Here is a 17,107-nt window from a genome sequence, read left to right on the forward strand (position 1 = left end):
AGTGGAAATCTCACCTCACCATACTCTCAAAATACCTCACAGTAGAAATCTCACCTCACCATACTCTCAAAACACCTCACAGTTACAGTCTCACCTCACCATACTCTCCCAACACCTCACAGTCGAAATCTCACCTCACCATACTCTCAAAACACCTCAGTGGAAATCTCACCTCACCATACTCTCAAAACACCTCACAGTAGAAATCTCACCTCACCATACTCTCCAAACACCTCACAGTAGAAATCTCACCTCACCATACTCTCAAAACACCTCACAGTAGAAATCTCACCTCACCATACTCTCCAAACACCTCACCATACTCTCCAAACACCTCACAGTAGAAATCTCACCTCACCATACTCTCCAAACACCTCACAGTAGAAATCTCACCTCACCATACTCTCAAAACACCTGACAGTAGAAATCTCACCTCACCATACTCTCAAAACACCTGACAGTAGAAATCTCACCTTACCATACTCGCCATATTATAACATGCTACTCATTATCTTTTCCTTTAAAATTGAAGGAAGGAAGGAAATGTTTTGTTTCATGATGCACTTAACACATTTTATTTACGGATATATAGCGTCAGACATATGGTTAAGGACCACACAGATATTGAAGGAGAAAACCCGCTGTCGCCACTTCATGGGCTACTCTTTTCGATTAGCAGTAAGGGATCTTTAATATGCACCATCCCACAGACAGGATAGTACATACCACGGCCTTTGTTACACCAGTTGGGGAGCACTGGCTGGAACGAGAAATAGCCGAATGGGGCCACCAACTGGGATCGATCCTAAACCAACTGCACATCAAGCGAGCACTTTACCACTGGGCTATGTCCCGCCCCATTTAAAATTAAAATCAGGACTTTAACTGCCTCCTTGAACTAAAGCCAGCAGTAGACTGATTGATCTCAATTTACTACCAAATAGCAAATGTGTATTTTTGTGCTGGGGTGTCATTGATCGATTCATTCATTCCAGGAGCGATACGCAGCCGAGTAGTAAAGTGCTCGCTTGATGTGCGGCAAGTTTGGGATCGATCCCCGTCAGTAGGCCCATTGGGCTATTTCTTGCTCCAGCCAGTGCACCACGACTGGTACATCAAAGGCCGTGGTATGTGCTATCCTGTCTATGGGATGGTGCATATAAAAGACCCCTTGCTGCTAATCGAAAAGAGTAGCCCATGAAGTGGCGATAACGGGTTTCCTCCCTCAATATCTGTGTGGTCCATAATAAGTCCGATGCCATATAACCGTAACTAAAATGTAGTGAGTGTGTCGTTAAACAAATCATTTCCTTCTTTCTTTGTGCCTGTGGTACATGGTACAAAGTTTGTTCTCCGATTGTTGTGGGTTGTGACCAATGGTGTCTCTTGTACTGCTTGGACTATATCTTTTACAGTAGGAGACTATTTTTTTTTTTAAAAGCAGCCAATATCTACCGAATGCATTTGTTTTCTTAAATGTACATAGTACATAACTGTAGCAGTTTGATTTTTTTTTTATTCTCTACTGACCTCTGGTGCAATCACACATTTTCCCATCTCTTCACAAATGAAGGCGTACTCCGTGTTGGTCAACCCAGCGCCATATTTCTTCCCTGGATCAGACTCAAGTGGAAGAAACAAGTTCCACAAACCAAGAGATTTAGCTTTTTTCTGAAACATAAACAAACTGATATGAAATATTAAAATAGAATAATATTATATGGATTGAAAAAAAGAGAAAGAGATCACACAAATAGTAAACAGCACAATTAGTAACAGCAAATGGTGACTGCAACCAAAACCCTCAATCCATGGTGTCAGAAGTTGGCCGCGTTACTGGTAATCATTTCAAAACTATTGACATTCAATCCCACATTACAACTTGGTATGAAATACATACATTACTACGCTAGTAGTAAATTAAATATGGTCTATAATTTAGATACAGATGGGTGTTATCTCAGTAGCATGAACAATATCCATTCTCAATATACAGACTTAACAATGAATGAAACACAAATGTCTGTTGTAATAAGACAAATAGATGGAAGTATGGGAGGATGAATGGACAGAAAATACAGAAACTATTTTATTTAAAGACATAAAATGAGCTATTATTATTCTTGTTTCAATGAATTATGTAATTTATTATTTAATGTAAGTATTATTGCCACGGAACCTGAATTTTTAAATGCATTAAACAATTCATGACAAGTGATCGAAACATGTTTTAATGTAGATAACTTTTAGAATAAGTATAATTCATTAAATAAATTATTCAGACTTTGCTATCAATCTCGCTCCCCATCACTCTCCTGAAAATAGTTCAAGGTGAGTAATTTTCAGCTTTCCTCAGCATGTGAATTAATATCGCAACAAAATGAAAGTTTCTTAAATGGCTCCCCATAATCTAAGTTAGGGGAACCATCACTCCCCTCATTTATTTTCATGCCGAGGTCAGAATAAACATGTTACAATGTACACACATCTACACAGGACTATAACAAACCTTCAGTTCTTGCATCCTTGCGGGAACCTAGTTGTTATCTGATCTCTGCTGTTATAATGTACACCCATCTACACAGGACTATAACAAACCTTCAGTTCTTCCATCCTTGCGGGAACCTGCCACTTGTCGTCTGATCTCTGCTGTTACAATGTACACACATCTACATAGGACTATAACAAACCTTCAGTTCTTCCATCCTTGCGGAAACCTGCCACTTGTCGTCTGATCTCTGCTGTTATAATGTACACCCATCTACACAGGACTATAACAAACCTTCAGTTCTTCCATCCTTGCGGGAACCTGCCACTTGTCGTCTGATCTCTGCTGTTATAATGTACACCCATCTACACAGGACTATAACAAACCTTCAGTTCTTCCATCCTTGTGGGAACCTGCCACTTGTCGTCTGATCTCTGCTGTTATAATGTACACCCATCTACACAGGACTATAACAAACCTTCAGTTCTTCCATCCTTGTGGGAACCTGCCACTTGTCGTCTGATCTCTGCTGTTATAATGTACACCCATCTACACAGGACTATAACAAACCTTCAGTTCTTCCATCCTTGTGGGAACCTGCCACTTGTCGTCTGATCTCTGCTGTTATAATGTACACCCATCTACACAGGACTATAACAAACCTTCAGTTCTTCCATCCTTGTGGGAACCTGCCACTTGTCGTCTGATCTCTGCTGTTATAATGTACACCCATCTACACAGGATTATAACAAACCTTCAGTTCTTCCATCCTTGTGGGAACCTGCCACTTGTCGTCTGATCTCTGCTGTTATAATGTACACCCATCTACACAGGACTATAACAAACCTTCAGTTCTTCCATCCTTGTGGGAACCTGCCACTTGTCGTCTGATCTCTGCTGTTATAATGTACACCCATCTACACAGGACTATAACAAACCTTCAGTTCTTCCATCCTTGTGGGAACCTAGTTGTTGTCTGATCTCTGGTGTTATAATGTACACCCATCTACACCGGACTATAACAAACCTTCAGTTCTTCCATCCTTGTGGGAACCTGCCACTTGTCGTCTGATCTCTGGTGTTATAATGTACACCCATCTACACCGGACTATAACAAACCTTCAGTTCTTCCATCCTTGTGGGAACCTGCCACTTGTCGTCTGATCTCTGGTGTTATAATGTACACCCATCTACACAGGACTATAACAAACCTTCAGTTCTTCCATCCTTGTGGGAACCTGCCACTTGTCGTCTGATCTCTGCTGTTACCATCTACACAGGACTATAACAAACCTTCAGTTCTTCCATCCTTGCGGGAACCTGCCACTTGTCTTCTGATGTCTGCTGTTTCTGCAAATCAGCCTCCAGTGGAATTATCTCCTCTTGGATCATTTTCTTAACACTATGATGAATGTCCTGTACCTGAGGGGACAGGGCCTCCACAGACACGGGCATCTGACCTGAATAACAAAACCACCGTACAAAATAAAACGTCTGGGTTTGTGGTTTTTTGTTTTGTTTTTTAATCCCACTGCCCACTTTCCTTTCTTTCCTTTGACTTCCATCTCATTTCTTCCTGACCTAGCAGTTCGTATCTTTTAACTTATTTCGCTGTCCAACTCCACATCCTGGTCATTGTCTCTCCAACCACATCAGGTGCTTGTTTCTTGTGGCTATCTGTGCCATTTCCCCATCAGCTTTAGTTGTGGGCTTAGTCTGACCACTTCGGAGAGTGTTTAGTAGTCACTTCTGGCATTGTTAAGAAGCACTTGTAACCACCTACTGTACTCCCCTACTACCCGTGTTTTGTTATAACCACATCACTAGAGCATACAGATTTATTAATCATTGGCTAATAGATGTTAAACAGTTGGTAATTCTGAAACATAATCTTCAGACAAAATCTACAACATATTTTCCATTAGCAGCATGGGATCTTTTATATGTATTTTCCCCACAGACAGGACAGCATATGCCACAGCTTTTGATATACAAGTCATGGAACACTGGTTGAAATGGGAAAAACAGTTTATATACACTTAAGAAAACATAACTATTCAGTGGTGATGGTATATAGTTCAAATGTGTCTTTGGATTAAAGACGAAAAGAGGAAAATCTCTTCTGTTTTTACAAAGGAAAGGAATATTTGTTCAGTGACACGTTAGCACGTTTAAAAACCCAAAGGGCGGGATGTAGCCCAATGGTAAAGTGGTCGTGTGGATTCCATCATGCACCTGTTGCTGTTTAGGCATGCATTTGCATTGCATTCAGTAAGATTCCAGGGCACAAATTAACTGTAATAAAAAGTTTCATTGTGCATAAAACTTATTCTTACCTTTTTTTTCGCATTTTTAAAGAAATTTATTTTAAGTGTACTTCCTTAACAAGAAGTTGCTGTCGTGTTAACGATCAAATATGCACAGACATTACAAAATACCAGGAAGTAAAATAATACGTTTTTTTAATTTGTATGGTGTTCGATAATTGGCGATATGTTCTTTCGCAAAATAAACGAGTGCAATAAACAGGAAGCGAAAACAACGTATGTGAAGTTCTGTATTTATTACATGCCTTCTTTTATGTTTTATAAAAACTATTTTTAATTTAACGTCATAACAACACTTTGTTAAATCTATGATCAAAACTCCTTTCATGGATTACATTAAGAATCATACTCTGTGCCAGCCTTGTGTGATCTTTCAAATACAATATGACGTCATTTGTAAATCATATATGATGTAAGTAAATAAAAGGCACTAACTACAGTAAAAGGAAAAAAGGAATTCCCCATTTAAAAGTTCTGGTGCAGATTGCACATATGTGCGATACAGGATAAATTTATTACATGGTTTTAAAAGGCCTTTATCACTATAGTAAGACTGAATAGGTATGTAATAAATATACAGAACTTCACATACGTTGTTTTCGCTTCCTATTTATTGCACAAGTTTATTTTCCGCAAGAATATATACCATCATATATTTTTACATGGTCATGTACTACTTTTTAAAACAAGTTAGAGCAAATTCCAAAACTAGCACCATTTATCTCATTTTATAAACAATCACTTCTATACGAATGTAGGAATTTTTTTAAATGTGTAAAAATACTTCAGGAAACCCATTCCATAACCTGTTATGACCATATCAATGATGTATATAAATTTAATATGCCAGTGCAAAATGGGTTACACAAATCTATTTGAAATGATCATTTGTGTGATTTTCAGAGCAAAGTTTATAAATACAGATATTCCAAATTTACATTTAACGGCAGCATTGACACCAATTGCCATAGTTGTGATATGAATTGTCGTAGATAAGGGGCTTTACCGATGGAATTTTTCACCACTGCATAAAAAGTATTGCCATAAGTTGACGGGATTATTTTTGGTTTTTTAATCTGTTGCAAAGGTTACTGGTTTAAAATTGCTACTGGTAGGCTAAGAATTGCCACAGGTAACAAATATTTAAGTTCGAGCCCTGTATTCCACTATTAAGTAAAACAATCACCACACAATAATACCATACCTATTCTGGCACTGTGTGATTCCGTGGATATGGGTCTGCTTATGTACGACATCACTGTCCTGCTATTAGTTGAATAGTTTCTATGAGAACCACCACTGCCGTTCCCGGGATTTGAACCAGCTCCTGTGGTTTTAAGAGTGGGTTTCAGACTACTCTTAGATGCAACACTCCAGCCTATATCAGCGATTTCTTCAGCAAGTTTGCCCACACTCTCGGATTGGGATGAAGCTCCCTGTCCTGAAGATTAAGAAAATGTTAAAGTCAGGTAAAAGGTTAAACTGTATGCATAGAAGCGGCCATGGGGGGAATTCAAACACCATTTACATGGGATGAGGGGGGTCACTGACAGAGTTCATTTCCAAGCAACACACAATTACTTTTTTAAAACTGTTTATATATAATAAGCGTTTTAAAATACGCATCTCGTTAAACTATTCCCTAAGGTAGAAACCATCTATGGCCACTATAAAAGTTTTTTAAAAATTCAATATTTTATATTTTAAAGACTGAATTTTTAAACCAGTGTGTTTTTAATGAGCTTATCAAGTTATGCATCTCATTTGAGAATGGTACTTTTCTCTCACATGCTCACCCAATTATTTTATGTGACACACCTACCGACACTAAGGGTCTGATTTAGAAACAAAATCAAAGCCATACCTGACATTGCACGCTTGTAGACGCCTTGTAAAATAGCTCCAATTCTGAAGAAGGCAAATGCCATATAGAAGTCCCAGTTATCAAGTGATGGTATTTTCATTTGTTCACAATACCGTTCAATCAACTCCTTAACTGTCGGAATTCCATGAGCTTTCAAATCAATATCTCCAAAACCTGGCCAAATTAGAAAAATATATTTAGATCAGTTCAAAATTTAAAAAAATATATTCAGCCCAGATAAATCAAACCGTGTCAAATACTAGAATATCGCTTTTTACAATTTATGGTGTGCTTCGTTCATCCTTCCAACCCTTCAATAATTCATCCATTGCCTATCTGCTAATTCAATAATCCATCCATGCATCCAATCATTAAGCCATCCATGCTAAAATTTTGAAGAGAGGCAATATGTGCAATAAAACTTAAAGGACTTCGTCTTTATACTGGGGAGAAATTAAACATTCATACCGGCCTCGGTGGTGTCGTGGTTACACCATCAGATATAAGGCTGGTAGGTACAGAGTTCGCAGCCCGGTACCGGCTCACACCCAGAGCAAGTTTTAATGACTCAGTGGGTAGGTGTAAGACCACAACACCCTCTTCTCTCTCAGTAACCACTAACAATTAATAACTATTCACACACAACAGACTTGTTCTTAAAATGTTTCAACTGGCAAGAAAATATCTTAATGACCGATATATAGAAAATATTTTTTAATAATTTATTTTATGGAGTCCTAGTTTTGATATTCACCTGGAAACAGTAGGAAATCCGGTGGCATGTAGTAAGATATGCAAGCAGTAGTGAGGTCATTGATAGGATCTCCCAAGGTAGACAACTCCCAGTCCAAGACTCCCAGCACCTCCGCACTGTGTGGACTCAGGATCAAGTTGTCTAACCTGCACAATACAAAATTCACATAATTCCAGCCTGCCATAATAAACTCTATATCTGAGAGAAAGCCCAGGCTTCTGAACCATGTCCCCATGAGTATGGTTACAAGTAAAATATATTGGATACTGTGCTTTAATAAATACTGGTTTTGAACATTAAACATTAATTATACAATACACTGATTCATAATCATTCTCATATAATCAACGAAGTTTACAGATACGGGAAGGAAGGAAGGAAATGTTTTATTTAACGATGCACCAACACATTTTATTTTACGGTTATATGATGTCGGACATATGGTTAAGGACCACACAGATATTGAGAGAGGAAACCCGCTGTCACCAATTCATGGGGTACACTTTTTGATTAGCAGCAAGGGATCTTTTATATGCACCATCCCACAGACAAGATAGTACATACCACAGCCTTTGTTACACCAGTTGTGGAGCACTTGCTGGAACGAGAAACAGCCCAACGAGCCCACCGACAGGGATCGATCCTAGATCGATCACGCATCAGACTTTACAGATACGGCAAAAAAAAGAAGTGGAGCCAGAATTTAATCTGACTTGTGATTATAGTAAATGTCAAAAACATTAGTTCTGGGTCATGTAGACCACATGTTCCTTCTTCCCTGGATTGGGACAGCTACATGTAATAGGGTATTTGTGAATTAAAAAATATAAAAGTAATATAATTTATCATTTCTGATGCATATTTTAGTTTAATTATAAATGAATGAGTGTATTCTGTCTTTGAGGCTCATCCGTTTGTAATAATTAAAAACATTCATGCTTGAACCTTTATGGTTGAATAATTGGATAAGTGTATTTTCTTCAAGATGTCAATCAATATATACTTTCTTTTAAACCAACCATCGCAGTGTGACATGATTACTGTCATGAAAATAAAAATATATAAAAATAACTAATCTCCCACAAACTGATACCTGCTATTAGTTATGTCTAAATTAAGTATTTAAACTTTTGAAATTTGTTATATGGTTTTGTTTATGATCTAATATTTATCTCAGATCACCACATTTATGAAATGTCGTGTTATCTATCAACTCAAAAATTACTATGAAAGTGTGATTGTCTTTGTTATCCTGGATCTACCTGAAACCACCACGCAGGTGTGATCTTGTGTTCTCTCTGCCTGAAATCACCACGCAGGTGTGATCTTGTATTCTCTCAAACTGAAATCACCACGCAGGTGTGATCTTATATTCTCTCTACCTGAAATCACCATGCAGGTGTTATCTTGTATTCTCTCTACCTGAAATCACCATGCAGGTGTGATCTTTTTTTTCTATCAACCTGAAATCACCACTCAGTTGTGATCTTGTATTCTCTCTACCTGAAATCACCACGCAGGTGTGATCTTGTATTCTATCTACCTGAAATCACCATGCAGTTGTGATCTTGTATTCTCTCTACCTGAAATCACCACGCAGGTGTGATCTTGTATTCTTTCTATCTAAAATCAGTATGCAGGTGTGATCTTGTATCTCTCTACCTGAAATCAGGATGCAGGTGTTATCTTGTATTTTCTCAATCCGAAATCAGTATGCAGTTGTGATCTTGTATTCTCTCTACCTGAAATCACCACGCAGGTGTGATCTTGTATTCTCTCTATCTAAAATCAGTATGCAGGTGTTATCTTGTATCTCTCTACCTGAAATCAGGATGCAGGTGTTATCTTGTATTTTCTCAATCCAAAATCAGTATGCAGGTGTGATCTTGTATTCTCTCTACCTGAAATCACCACGCAGGTGTGATCTTGTATTCTCTCTATCTAAAATCAGTATGCAGGTGTTATCTTGTATCTCTCTACCTGAAATCAGGATGCAGGTGTTATTTTGTATTTTCTCAATCCAAAATCAGTATGCAGGTATGATCTTGTATTCTCTCTACCTGAAATCACCACGCAGGTGTGATCTTGTATTCTCTCTACCTGAAATCACCACGCAGGTGTGATCTTGTATCCTCTCTATCTAAAATCAGTATGCAGGTGTTATCTTGTATCTCTCTACCTGAAATCAGGATGCAGGTGTTATCTTGTATTTTCTCAATCCAAAATCAGTATGCAGGTGTGATCTTGTATTCTCTCTACCTGAAATCACCACACAGGTGTGATCTTGTATTCTCTCTATCTAAAATCAGTATGCAGGTGTTATCTTGTATCTCTCTACCTGAAATCAGGATGCAGGTGGTTTTTGTATTTTCTCAATCCGAAATCAGTATGCAGGTATGATCTTGTATTCTCTCTACCTGAAATCACCACGCAGGTGTGATCTTGTATTCTCTCTACCTGAAATCACCACACAGGTATGATCTTGTATTCTCTCTACCTGAAATCACCACACAGGTGTGATCTTGTATTCTCTCTACCTGAAATCACCACGCAGGTGTGATCTTGTATTCTCTCTATCTAAAATCAGTATGCAGGTGTTATCTTGTATCTCTCTACCTGAAAGCAGGATGCAGGTGTTATCTTGTATTTTCTCAATCCGAAATCAGTATGCAGGTGTGATCTTGTATTCTCTCTACCCGAAATCCCCATTCAAGTGTGATTTTTTTTATTTCTCAATATCTACCTGAAATCGCCATGTATTAGTGACACTCGTTCATTGGACGGAAGGTGTTGTGGAATCCACTCCATCAGTTTATTCATTGACAATATTTCCCGGTCTTTGCTTGCTTCATACTGCTTTGCCCATCTCCTAAAATTCCTTTCATTGTAGTTACCTTCAATAAAAAATTCAATATGTAAGTTTTCAAAACAATTACACTAATCATTTTCAATATAGTAATGAATAAATAACAGGGCTTCTAGAATTTTATCAAAATCCACTAGCCATGGGATCAGTGATTTTAAAAATGTACTAGCCATGATTAAAAATTCACTAGCCCTACTTTTAAATAAATACAATTTTACTAAAAGTAATAATCAGATATGTCACCTAAAGATGGAGATAGAGCTTAAAAATGCTTAGTTTGGGGGTGGAAAGAGGGGGCAGAATATTCATATTTCAAAATATGTAAATGAAGCATTTGACAAGGGTTTTTTCCACTAGCTGTCAGGCTAGTTATAGTAGTTATTTACTAGCCACGGGAGAGGGGCTACCATAATCTAGAAGCCCTGTAAATATGTAAATGCAGCATCTGACAAGGGTTTTTTCCACTAGCCGTCGGGTTAGTTATAGTAGTTATTTACTAGCCACGGGAGTGGGGCTACCATAATCTAGAAGCCCTGTAAATATGTAAATGCAGCATTTGACAAGGGTTTTTTCCACTAGCCATCGGGCTAGTTATAGTAGTTATTTACTAGCCACGGGAGTGGGGCTACCATAATCTAGAAGCCCTGTAAATATGTAAATGCAGTATTTGACAAGGGTTTTTTCCACTAGCCGTCGGGCTAGTTATAGTAGTTATTTACTAGCCACGGGAGTGGGGTTACCATAATCTAGAAGCCCTGTAAATAAAGATATGCATTTAGCTGATTTCCGGTACAGTCTAATTCATTGTGTTTTGTTATTTTGTAAAAATACAATTTATGGTCTTTTTTTAAAGTTTAATTGAATGATGTGATGCATGTATTCACATGGTATTGCAGCAAAGAGCTTAGCCCCTCTCCTTCCATTACAAGTGATATGTGTGTGTGTGTATATATATATATATATATATATCGAGGGGTTAGTGCCAGAACCCATTATATGGTGAATTATACAAAAATGAGTTAATCACCTTGTCAGCATCATGGGAAGGTGTACTATTATTTCCCAATGTCTCATTCAAACCAATCATTTATTTATGCTTTTATAGAACAGAACCCAAACCAGTTATCTTTTATGTCCATATCCACAAAAGGCAAAAACCATGTTTTTAGCACTACCTTATTCTGTCTCTCTAGAATTTTGTAGTATCACCCATAGCTGACAGACATAACGCGTTAGCTTACAACACTGGATTGTGGTGGGCTGTAAACTGTCTGAGAAGATTGAATCCTAGGTGCAATACCGCATGACAGGCTAGTGTTTAGTTCTTAGACATCTGGAATGTGGTAAAATGTGTGTGTTGTTAACTAGTTGCTGAATAAATGCCGGTTATGTAAATAGTTTAATAAGAAGTGATTGCAGAGTTCATTTAGTTCTACAGAAGAAACATGCAGTTAAGAAAATATTAACTGAACAGAGAACCTAGTTAAACAGGAAAGTTGTTTTCCCTTATTTTAGTCTGAATAGTTACTATGTGTATTAGAGGGAAAAAAATATATAATTAAATTAATTTGTCGGGGGCAGGACGTAGCCCAGTAGTAAAGTGCTGGCCTGGTGTATGGTCAGTCTAGGATCGATCCCTGTTAGTGTAATCATTGGACTATTTCTCGTTCCAGCGAGTGCTTCACAACTGGTGTTACAGACCATGATATGTACTATCTTGTCTGTGGGATGATGCATATATTAAAGATCCCTTGGTGCTAATAAAAAAATAGTTGCCCATAGTTTCCTCTCTAAAATATATTTGTGGTCATTAACCACATGTCTGACACCACATACCTGTAGTTGTGTTCAGTCTGTCATTAAATATAAAATTCCTTTCTTTCTTTTTTTAAACATGGCTCCCATATGCAACCTTAGTTAAAAATTATGATCTAGCTATGTCTGTATTTTGTAGACAATTTGAATATTATATAAAAAATAAATGTAAGTTGCAATTTAAAATGAAAATGCCTGGGAATTGTTTATTGTAAAAAGGATGCCGGCCCAAAGATGATAAATGTTTTATGACCATACGCAATAAAATAGTTTAATTTACTTAGCATAGAGGGAAATTAGTTTATATTATTTCGAAGGCATCATCACAGGATTGTAACTTTTCTAGTCATTGTATATTTTATAGACATTATATAATATTTGACATATAGTTGAATATGAATTAGTAGATACAGGTAAAGTATTTTTCTTTAAATCGGACTCCGTTCATGGTAATTCATATTATAACTAATTGGTTAGAAGAAGCGACCCCCTTTATATAAATGGCATAAAATAAATATGCATACTAATAATAAATGTTGTTCATTGCAGTAGTTGAAATGTATGCACATTCATATTTTCTGGGCTAAAATATCTAGATATTACTACATTAACTAGAATAATTGTAGCATTTCAGATGTTCCAATGATGAGATATCTCTGGTCATTATAACAAAGTGGATACTGCTATAGTGTGTTTAAATAAAATGTGTGTGCGTACATGTATATCATTCTACGAGCGCATTAGACAAACATTATACTTAATCACGCACCAGATCAGTGCTGATGACGAATGCATTAAACTGTATTTAGATATGTTTTACACCTGGTCTTATTGTACCGGTACTTAATGGCATTCACTGGTACATTAAAGATTGTGATATGTACTTTCCTGTCAATGGGGGAAATGCATATAAATGATACCTTGTCACTGTTTTGTTGGAGCAGCCACTATGCCGGTAACAATTTTCCTTTTGCATTTTAGGTAGTACTATACCAAATAACTTCCGGCTGGGTCGAAGTTCGAGGTGCACCCAACTTTTGATAGAGAAGTGAACATCACAAGTCCTGTGATTGGTTATAAATGTGAGTGTGTTGGTTGTAAAAAATAATAGTTTCATCTGGGTAAAATAAATGTGCAATTTTATTTCATCTAGTACCAATGTGTCAAGTAGCCTTGTGCTTGAAACATGTATGGGGTACCTGTAAAAAAAAGTACTAAAATTTTGTGCGAAACTAGGGTAGTCATAGACGCTACCCGTTATCTCAGAAACGAGCAGCTTGACCCCCATTTTTTTCTGATTCACTTTAAGTGTAAGGGGTGGTAGTATTTATATCCGTGGCGTTTATGTCGGTTGATACGTTGCAGGTAGGAGTTTTAGCCGAATATGTTACTATTGTCGTCTATGGAATTTGATTTGGTAGTATACACCCTATAGCACATATTCAGTGCATAATAAAAAATATTACGATTTTGTCATTTTATTTAATTAAACTATACTGGTTGATTAATTAGCCATCACTCGATCATGCAAGTTCACAATGACCTTGACCTTGACAATAATCTCTGTACATGGCTCTGAATGGAGTTTGAATCAAAGTTAGCACTGAAGAAAAGTTGGTTTTGGCCTATAATTCATACTGTAAAGATTTCAATAATTTCTTTTTACATGGTATTTGACTTGCCATATACAACTGCTCTTAAATATGGTATTATATATAGGCAACCTGAACTAAGATTTTAATAGCAATTTATTTTTATATTAAAAATAGCATGTGCCAATAGTGGGTTAATGTCTTTAGTTTCCATTAACATTGTTAATTTTTTATGTATGAAATTCTGAAAACTCAAATTTGTAAAGAAGTTGATTTTTATTGTCATTTTGACATATTTATAGGGTGCTAAGTTATATTTTAGACAAATTTGTAGTTTTATGCAAAATTTAAAGTAAATTTGAAGAAAAACTTTACCAAAAACATAATTAAATTTGTTGTCACTATTGTGCCTTCTGTTCTTATTTGTACATAACAATAAGGTTGTTAAACATATACTTAGATCTCCAGATCATTTTTGTTTCTTAATAATCACTTAGTTAGCTCTCATGAAAAGCATTTTGAGTTTATACTAGATTCAGAACCAATTTTTTCAGATTTGATTATCTGCCTTGGATTAAGTTGATAATTTATTTTATTGTTAAAGCTGTATTACCTAATGTTACTAGCTAAATAAAATGCTGGATTACAGATTGTAGGAATACATCTAATGTACATATTGTATTCATCCGGATTAGAAAATAATGCAAGAAAATAGATGTTCGGGTAATTTTGTCATTTAAAAATAGTTTTTTTTCAGTAATTAATCAAAAATAAATGTGTTAAAGCTGCATGATTATTCCAGATATCACAACTATTAAAACCTCCAACTACAGTAGGCTATAAATAAAATATAGTCAGGAATATTGGTGGCTGCCAATGGTTTTGATGGTTCATTATGAAAATCAGCATGGCCGATGGATTTGAAATTCCCACACCTGGTAACTTGAAGACACCCACACCCAGCATACAGGATTTCCTCCCAACACTAATGTTCAGGACATTAAGTCATTACTTCATACAGGTACAGTCATGTTTGTGTTTCCTTCCTCAGACAGTGTATTTTTTTAATACTGATATTTCTTTGATGTGCCTGTTAAGGTCTTCATAATCTAGGGGTCAATCAAGTGCATGTGTTTTAATGGCATTCTTTAAAGGGGTAGAGGTACTCTGACTATCTTTGTTGTCTCTACATATATACCTGAGTACACACACCCAACTGAAAGTAAATATCTTCAGGAGTTTTATTTTAAAACATTTTGTTGTTTAATATGACATATTGCATTTGTACAAAACTATATGCAATATATATGCTTTTTGAGGTGTACATTATATTAGGTTGCACTGTAGAAACAACAGTTTCAGTGAGGTTGTCAGTTTATGTCAGAATACACCAGATCCTGGTTGTCATAAAGACACATAGCTGGACACTTTTTGAAAAATGTATGTTATCAGTATAGGTAGTACTATACCAAATAACTTCCGGCTGGGTCGAAGTTCGAGATGCACCCAACTTTTGATAGAGAAGTGAACACCACAAGTCCTGTGATTGGTTATAAATGTGAGTGTGTTGGTTGTAAAAAATAATAGTTTCATCTGGGTAAAATAAATGTGCAATTTTATTTCATCTAGTACCAATGTGTCAAGTAGCCTTGTGCTTGAAACATGTATGGGGTACCTGTAAAAGAAAGTACTCAAATTTTGTGCGAAACTAGGGTAGTCATAGACGCTACCCGTTATCTCAGAAACGAGCAGCTTGACCCCCATTTTTTTCTGATTCACTTTAAGTGTAAGGGGTGGTAGTATTTATATCCGTGGCGTTTATGTCGGTTGATACGTTGCAGGTAGGAGTTTTAGCCGCATATGTTACTATTGTCGTCTATGGAATTTGATTTGGTAGTATACACCCTATAGCACATATTCAGTGCATAATAAAAAATATTACGATTTTGTCATTTTATTTAATTAAACTATACTGGTTGATTAATTAGCCATCACTCGATCATGCAAGTTCACAATGACCTTGACCGTGACAATAATCTCTGTACATGGCTCTGAATGGAGTTTGAATCAAAGTTAGCACTGAAGAAAAGTTGGTTTTGGCCTATAATTCATACTGTAAAGATTTCAATAATTTCTTTTTACATGGTATTTGACTTGCCATATACAACTGCTCTTAAATATGGTATTATATATAGGCAACCTGAACTAAGATTTTAATAGCAATTTATTTTTATATTAAAAATAGCATGTGCCAATAGTGGGTTAATGTCTTTAGTTTCCATTAACATTGTTAATTTTTTATGTATGAAATTCTGAAAACTCAAATTTGTAAAGAAGTTGATTTTTATTGTCATTTTGACATATTTATAGGGTGCTAAGTTATATTTTAGACAAATTTGTAGTTTTATGCAAAATTTAAAGTAAATTTGAAGAAAAACTTTACCAAAAACATAATTAAATTTGTTGTCACTATTGTGCCTTCTGTTCTTATTTGTACATAACAATAAGGTTGTTAAACATATACTTAGATCTCCAGATCATTTTTGTTTCTTAATAATCACTTAGTTAGCTCTCATGAAAAGCATTTTGAGTTTATACTAGATTCAGAACCAATTTTTTCAGATTTGATTATCTGCCTTGGATTAAGTTGATAATTTATTTTATTGTTAAAGCTGTATTACCTAATGTTACTAGCTAAATAAAATGCTGGATTACAGATTGTAGGAATACATCTAATGTACATATTGTATTCATCCGGATTAGAAAATAATGCAAGAAAATAGATGTTCGGGTAATTTTGTCATTTAAAAATAGTTTTTTTTAGTAATTAATCAAAAATAAATGTGTTAAAGCTGCATGATTATTCCAGATATCACAACTATTAAAACCTCCAACTACAGTAGGCTATAAATAAAATATAGTCAGGAATATTGGTGGCTGCCAATGGTTTTGATGGTTCATTATGAAAATCAGCATGGCCGATGGATTTGAAATTCCCACACCTGGTAACTTGAAGACACCCACACCCAGCATACAGGATTTCCTCCCAACACTAATGTTCAGGACATTAAGTCATTACTTCATACAGGTACAGTCATGTTTGTGTTTCCTTCCTCAGACAGTGTATTTTTTTAATACTGATATTTCTTTGATGTGCCTGTTAAGGTCTTCATAATCTAGGGGTCAATCAAGTGCATGTGTTTTAATGGCATTCTTTAAAGGGGTAGAGGTACTCTGACTATCTTTGTTGTCTCTACATATATACCTGAGTACACACACCCAACTGAAAGTAAATATCTTCAGGAGTTTTATTTTAAAACATTTTGTTGTTTAATATGACATATTGCATTTGTACAAAACTATATGCAATATATATGCTTTTTGAGGTGTACATTATATTA

The 17,107-nt window shown here is 36.0% G+C and overlaps 1 protein-coding gene across 1 annotated transcript in view; it reads right to left on the minus strand.

Moving 5' to 3' along the window:
* Positions 1–17,107, minus strand: part of LOC121368113 (acyl-CoA dehydrogenase family member 10-like) — a 56,391-nt gene that overhangs the window by 15,523 nt on the left and 23,761 nt on the right. Inside the window, exons 9-14 of the mRNA XM_041492684.1 lie at positions 10,177–10,327; positions 7,434–7,579; positions 6,680–6,853; positions 6,020–6,256; positions 3,782–3,948; positions 1,531–1,671 (exon numbers count right to left, since the gene is read on the minus strand). Coding sequence (XP_041348618.1) covers positions 1,531–1,671; positions 3,782–3,948; positions 6,020–6,256; positions 6,680–6,853; positions 7,434–7,579; positions 10,177–10,327 — 1,016 coding nt within the window. The remainder of the gene's footprint in view (positions 1–1,530; positions 1,672–3,781; positions 3,949–6,019; positions 6,257–6,679; positions 6,854–7,433; positions 7,580–10,176; positions 10,328–17,107) is intronic.

Source organism: Gigantopelta aegis, chromosome 3 (assembly GCF_016097555.1).
Source record: "Gigantopelta aegis isolate Gae_Host chromosome 3, Gae_host_genome, whole genome shotgun sequence".
NCBI lineage: Eukaryota > Metazoa > Mollusca > Gastropoda > Neomphalida > Peltospiridae > Gigantopelta > Gigantopelta aegis.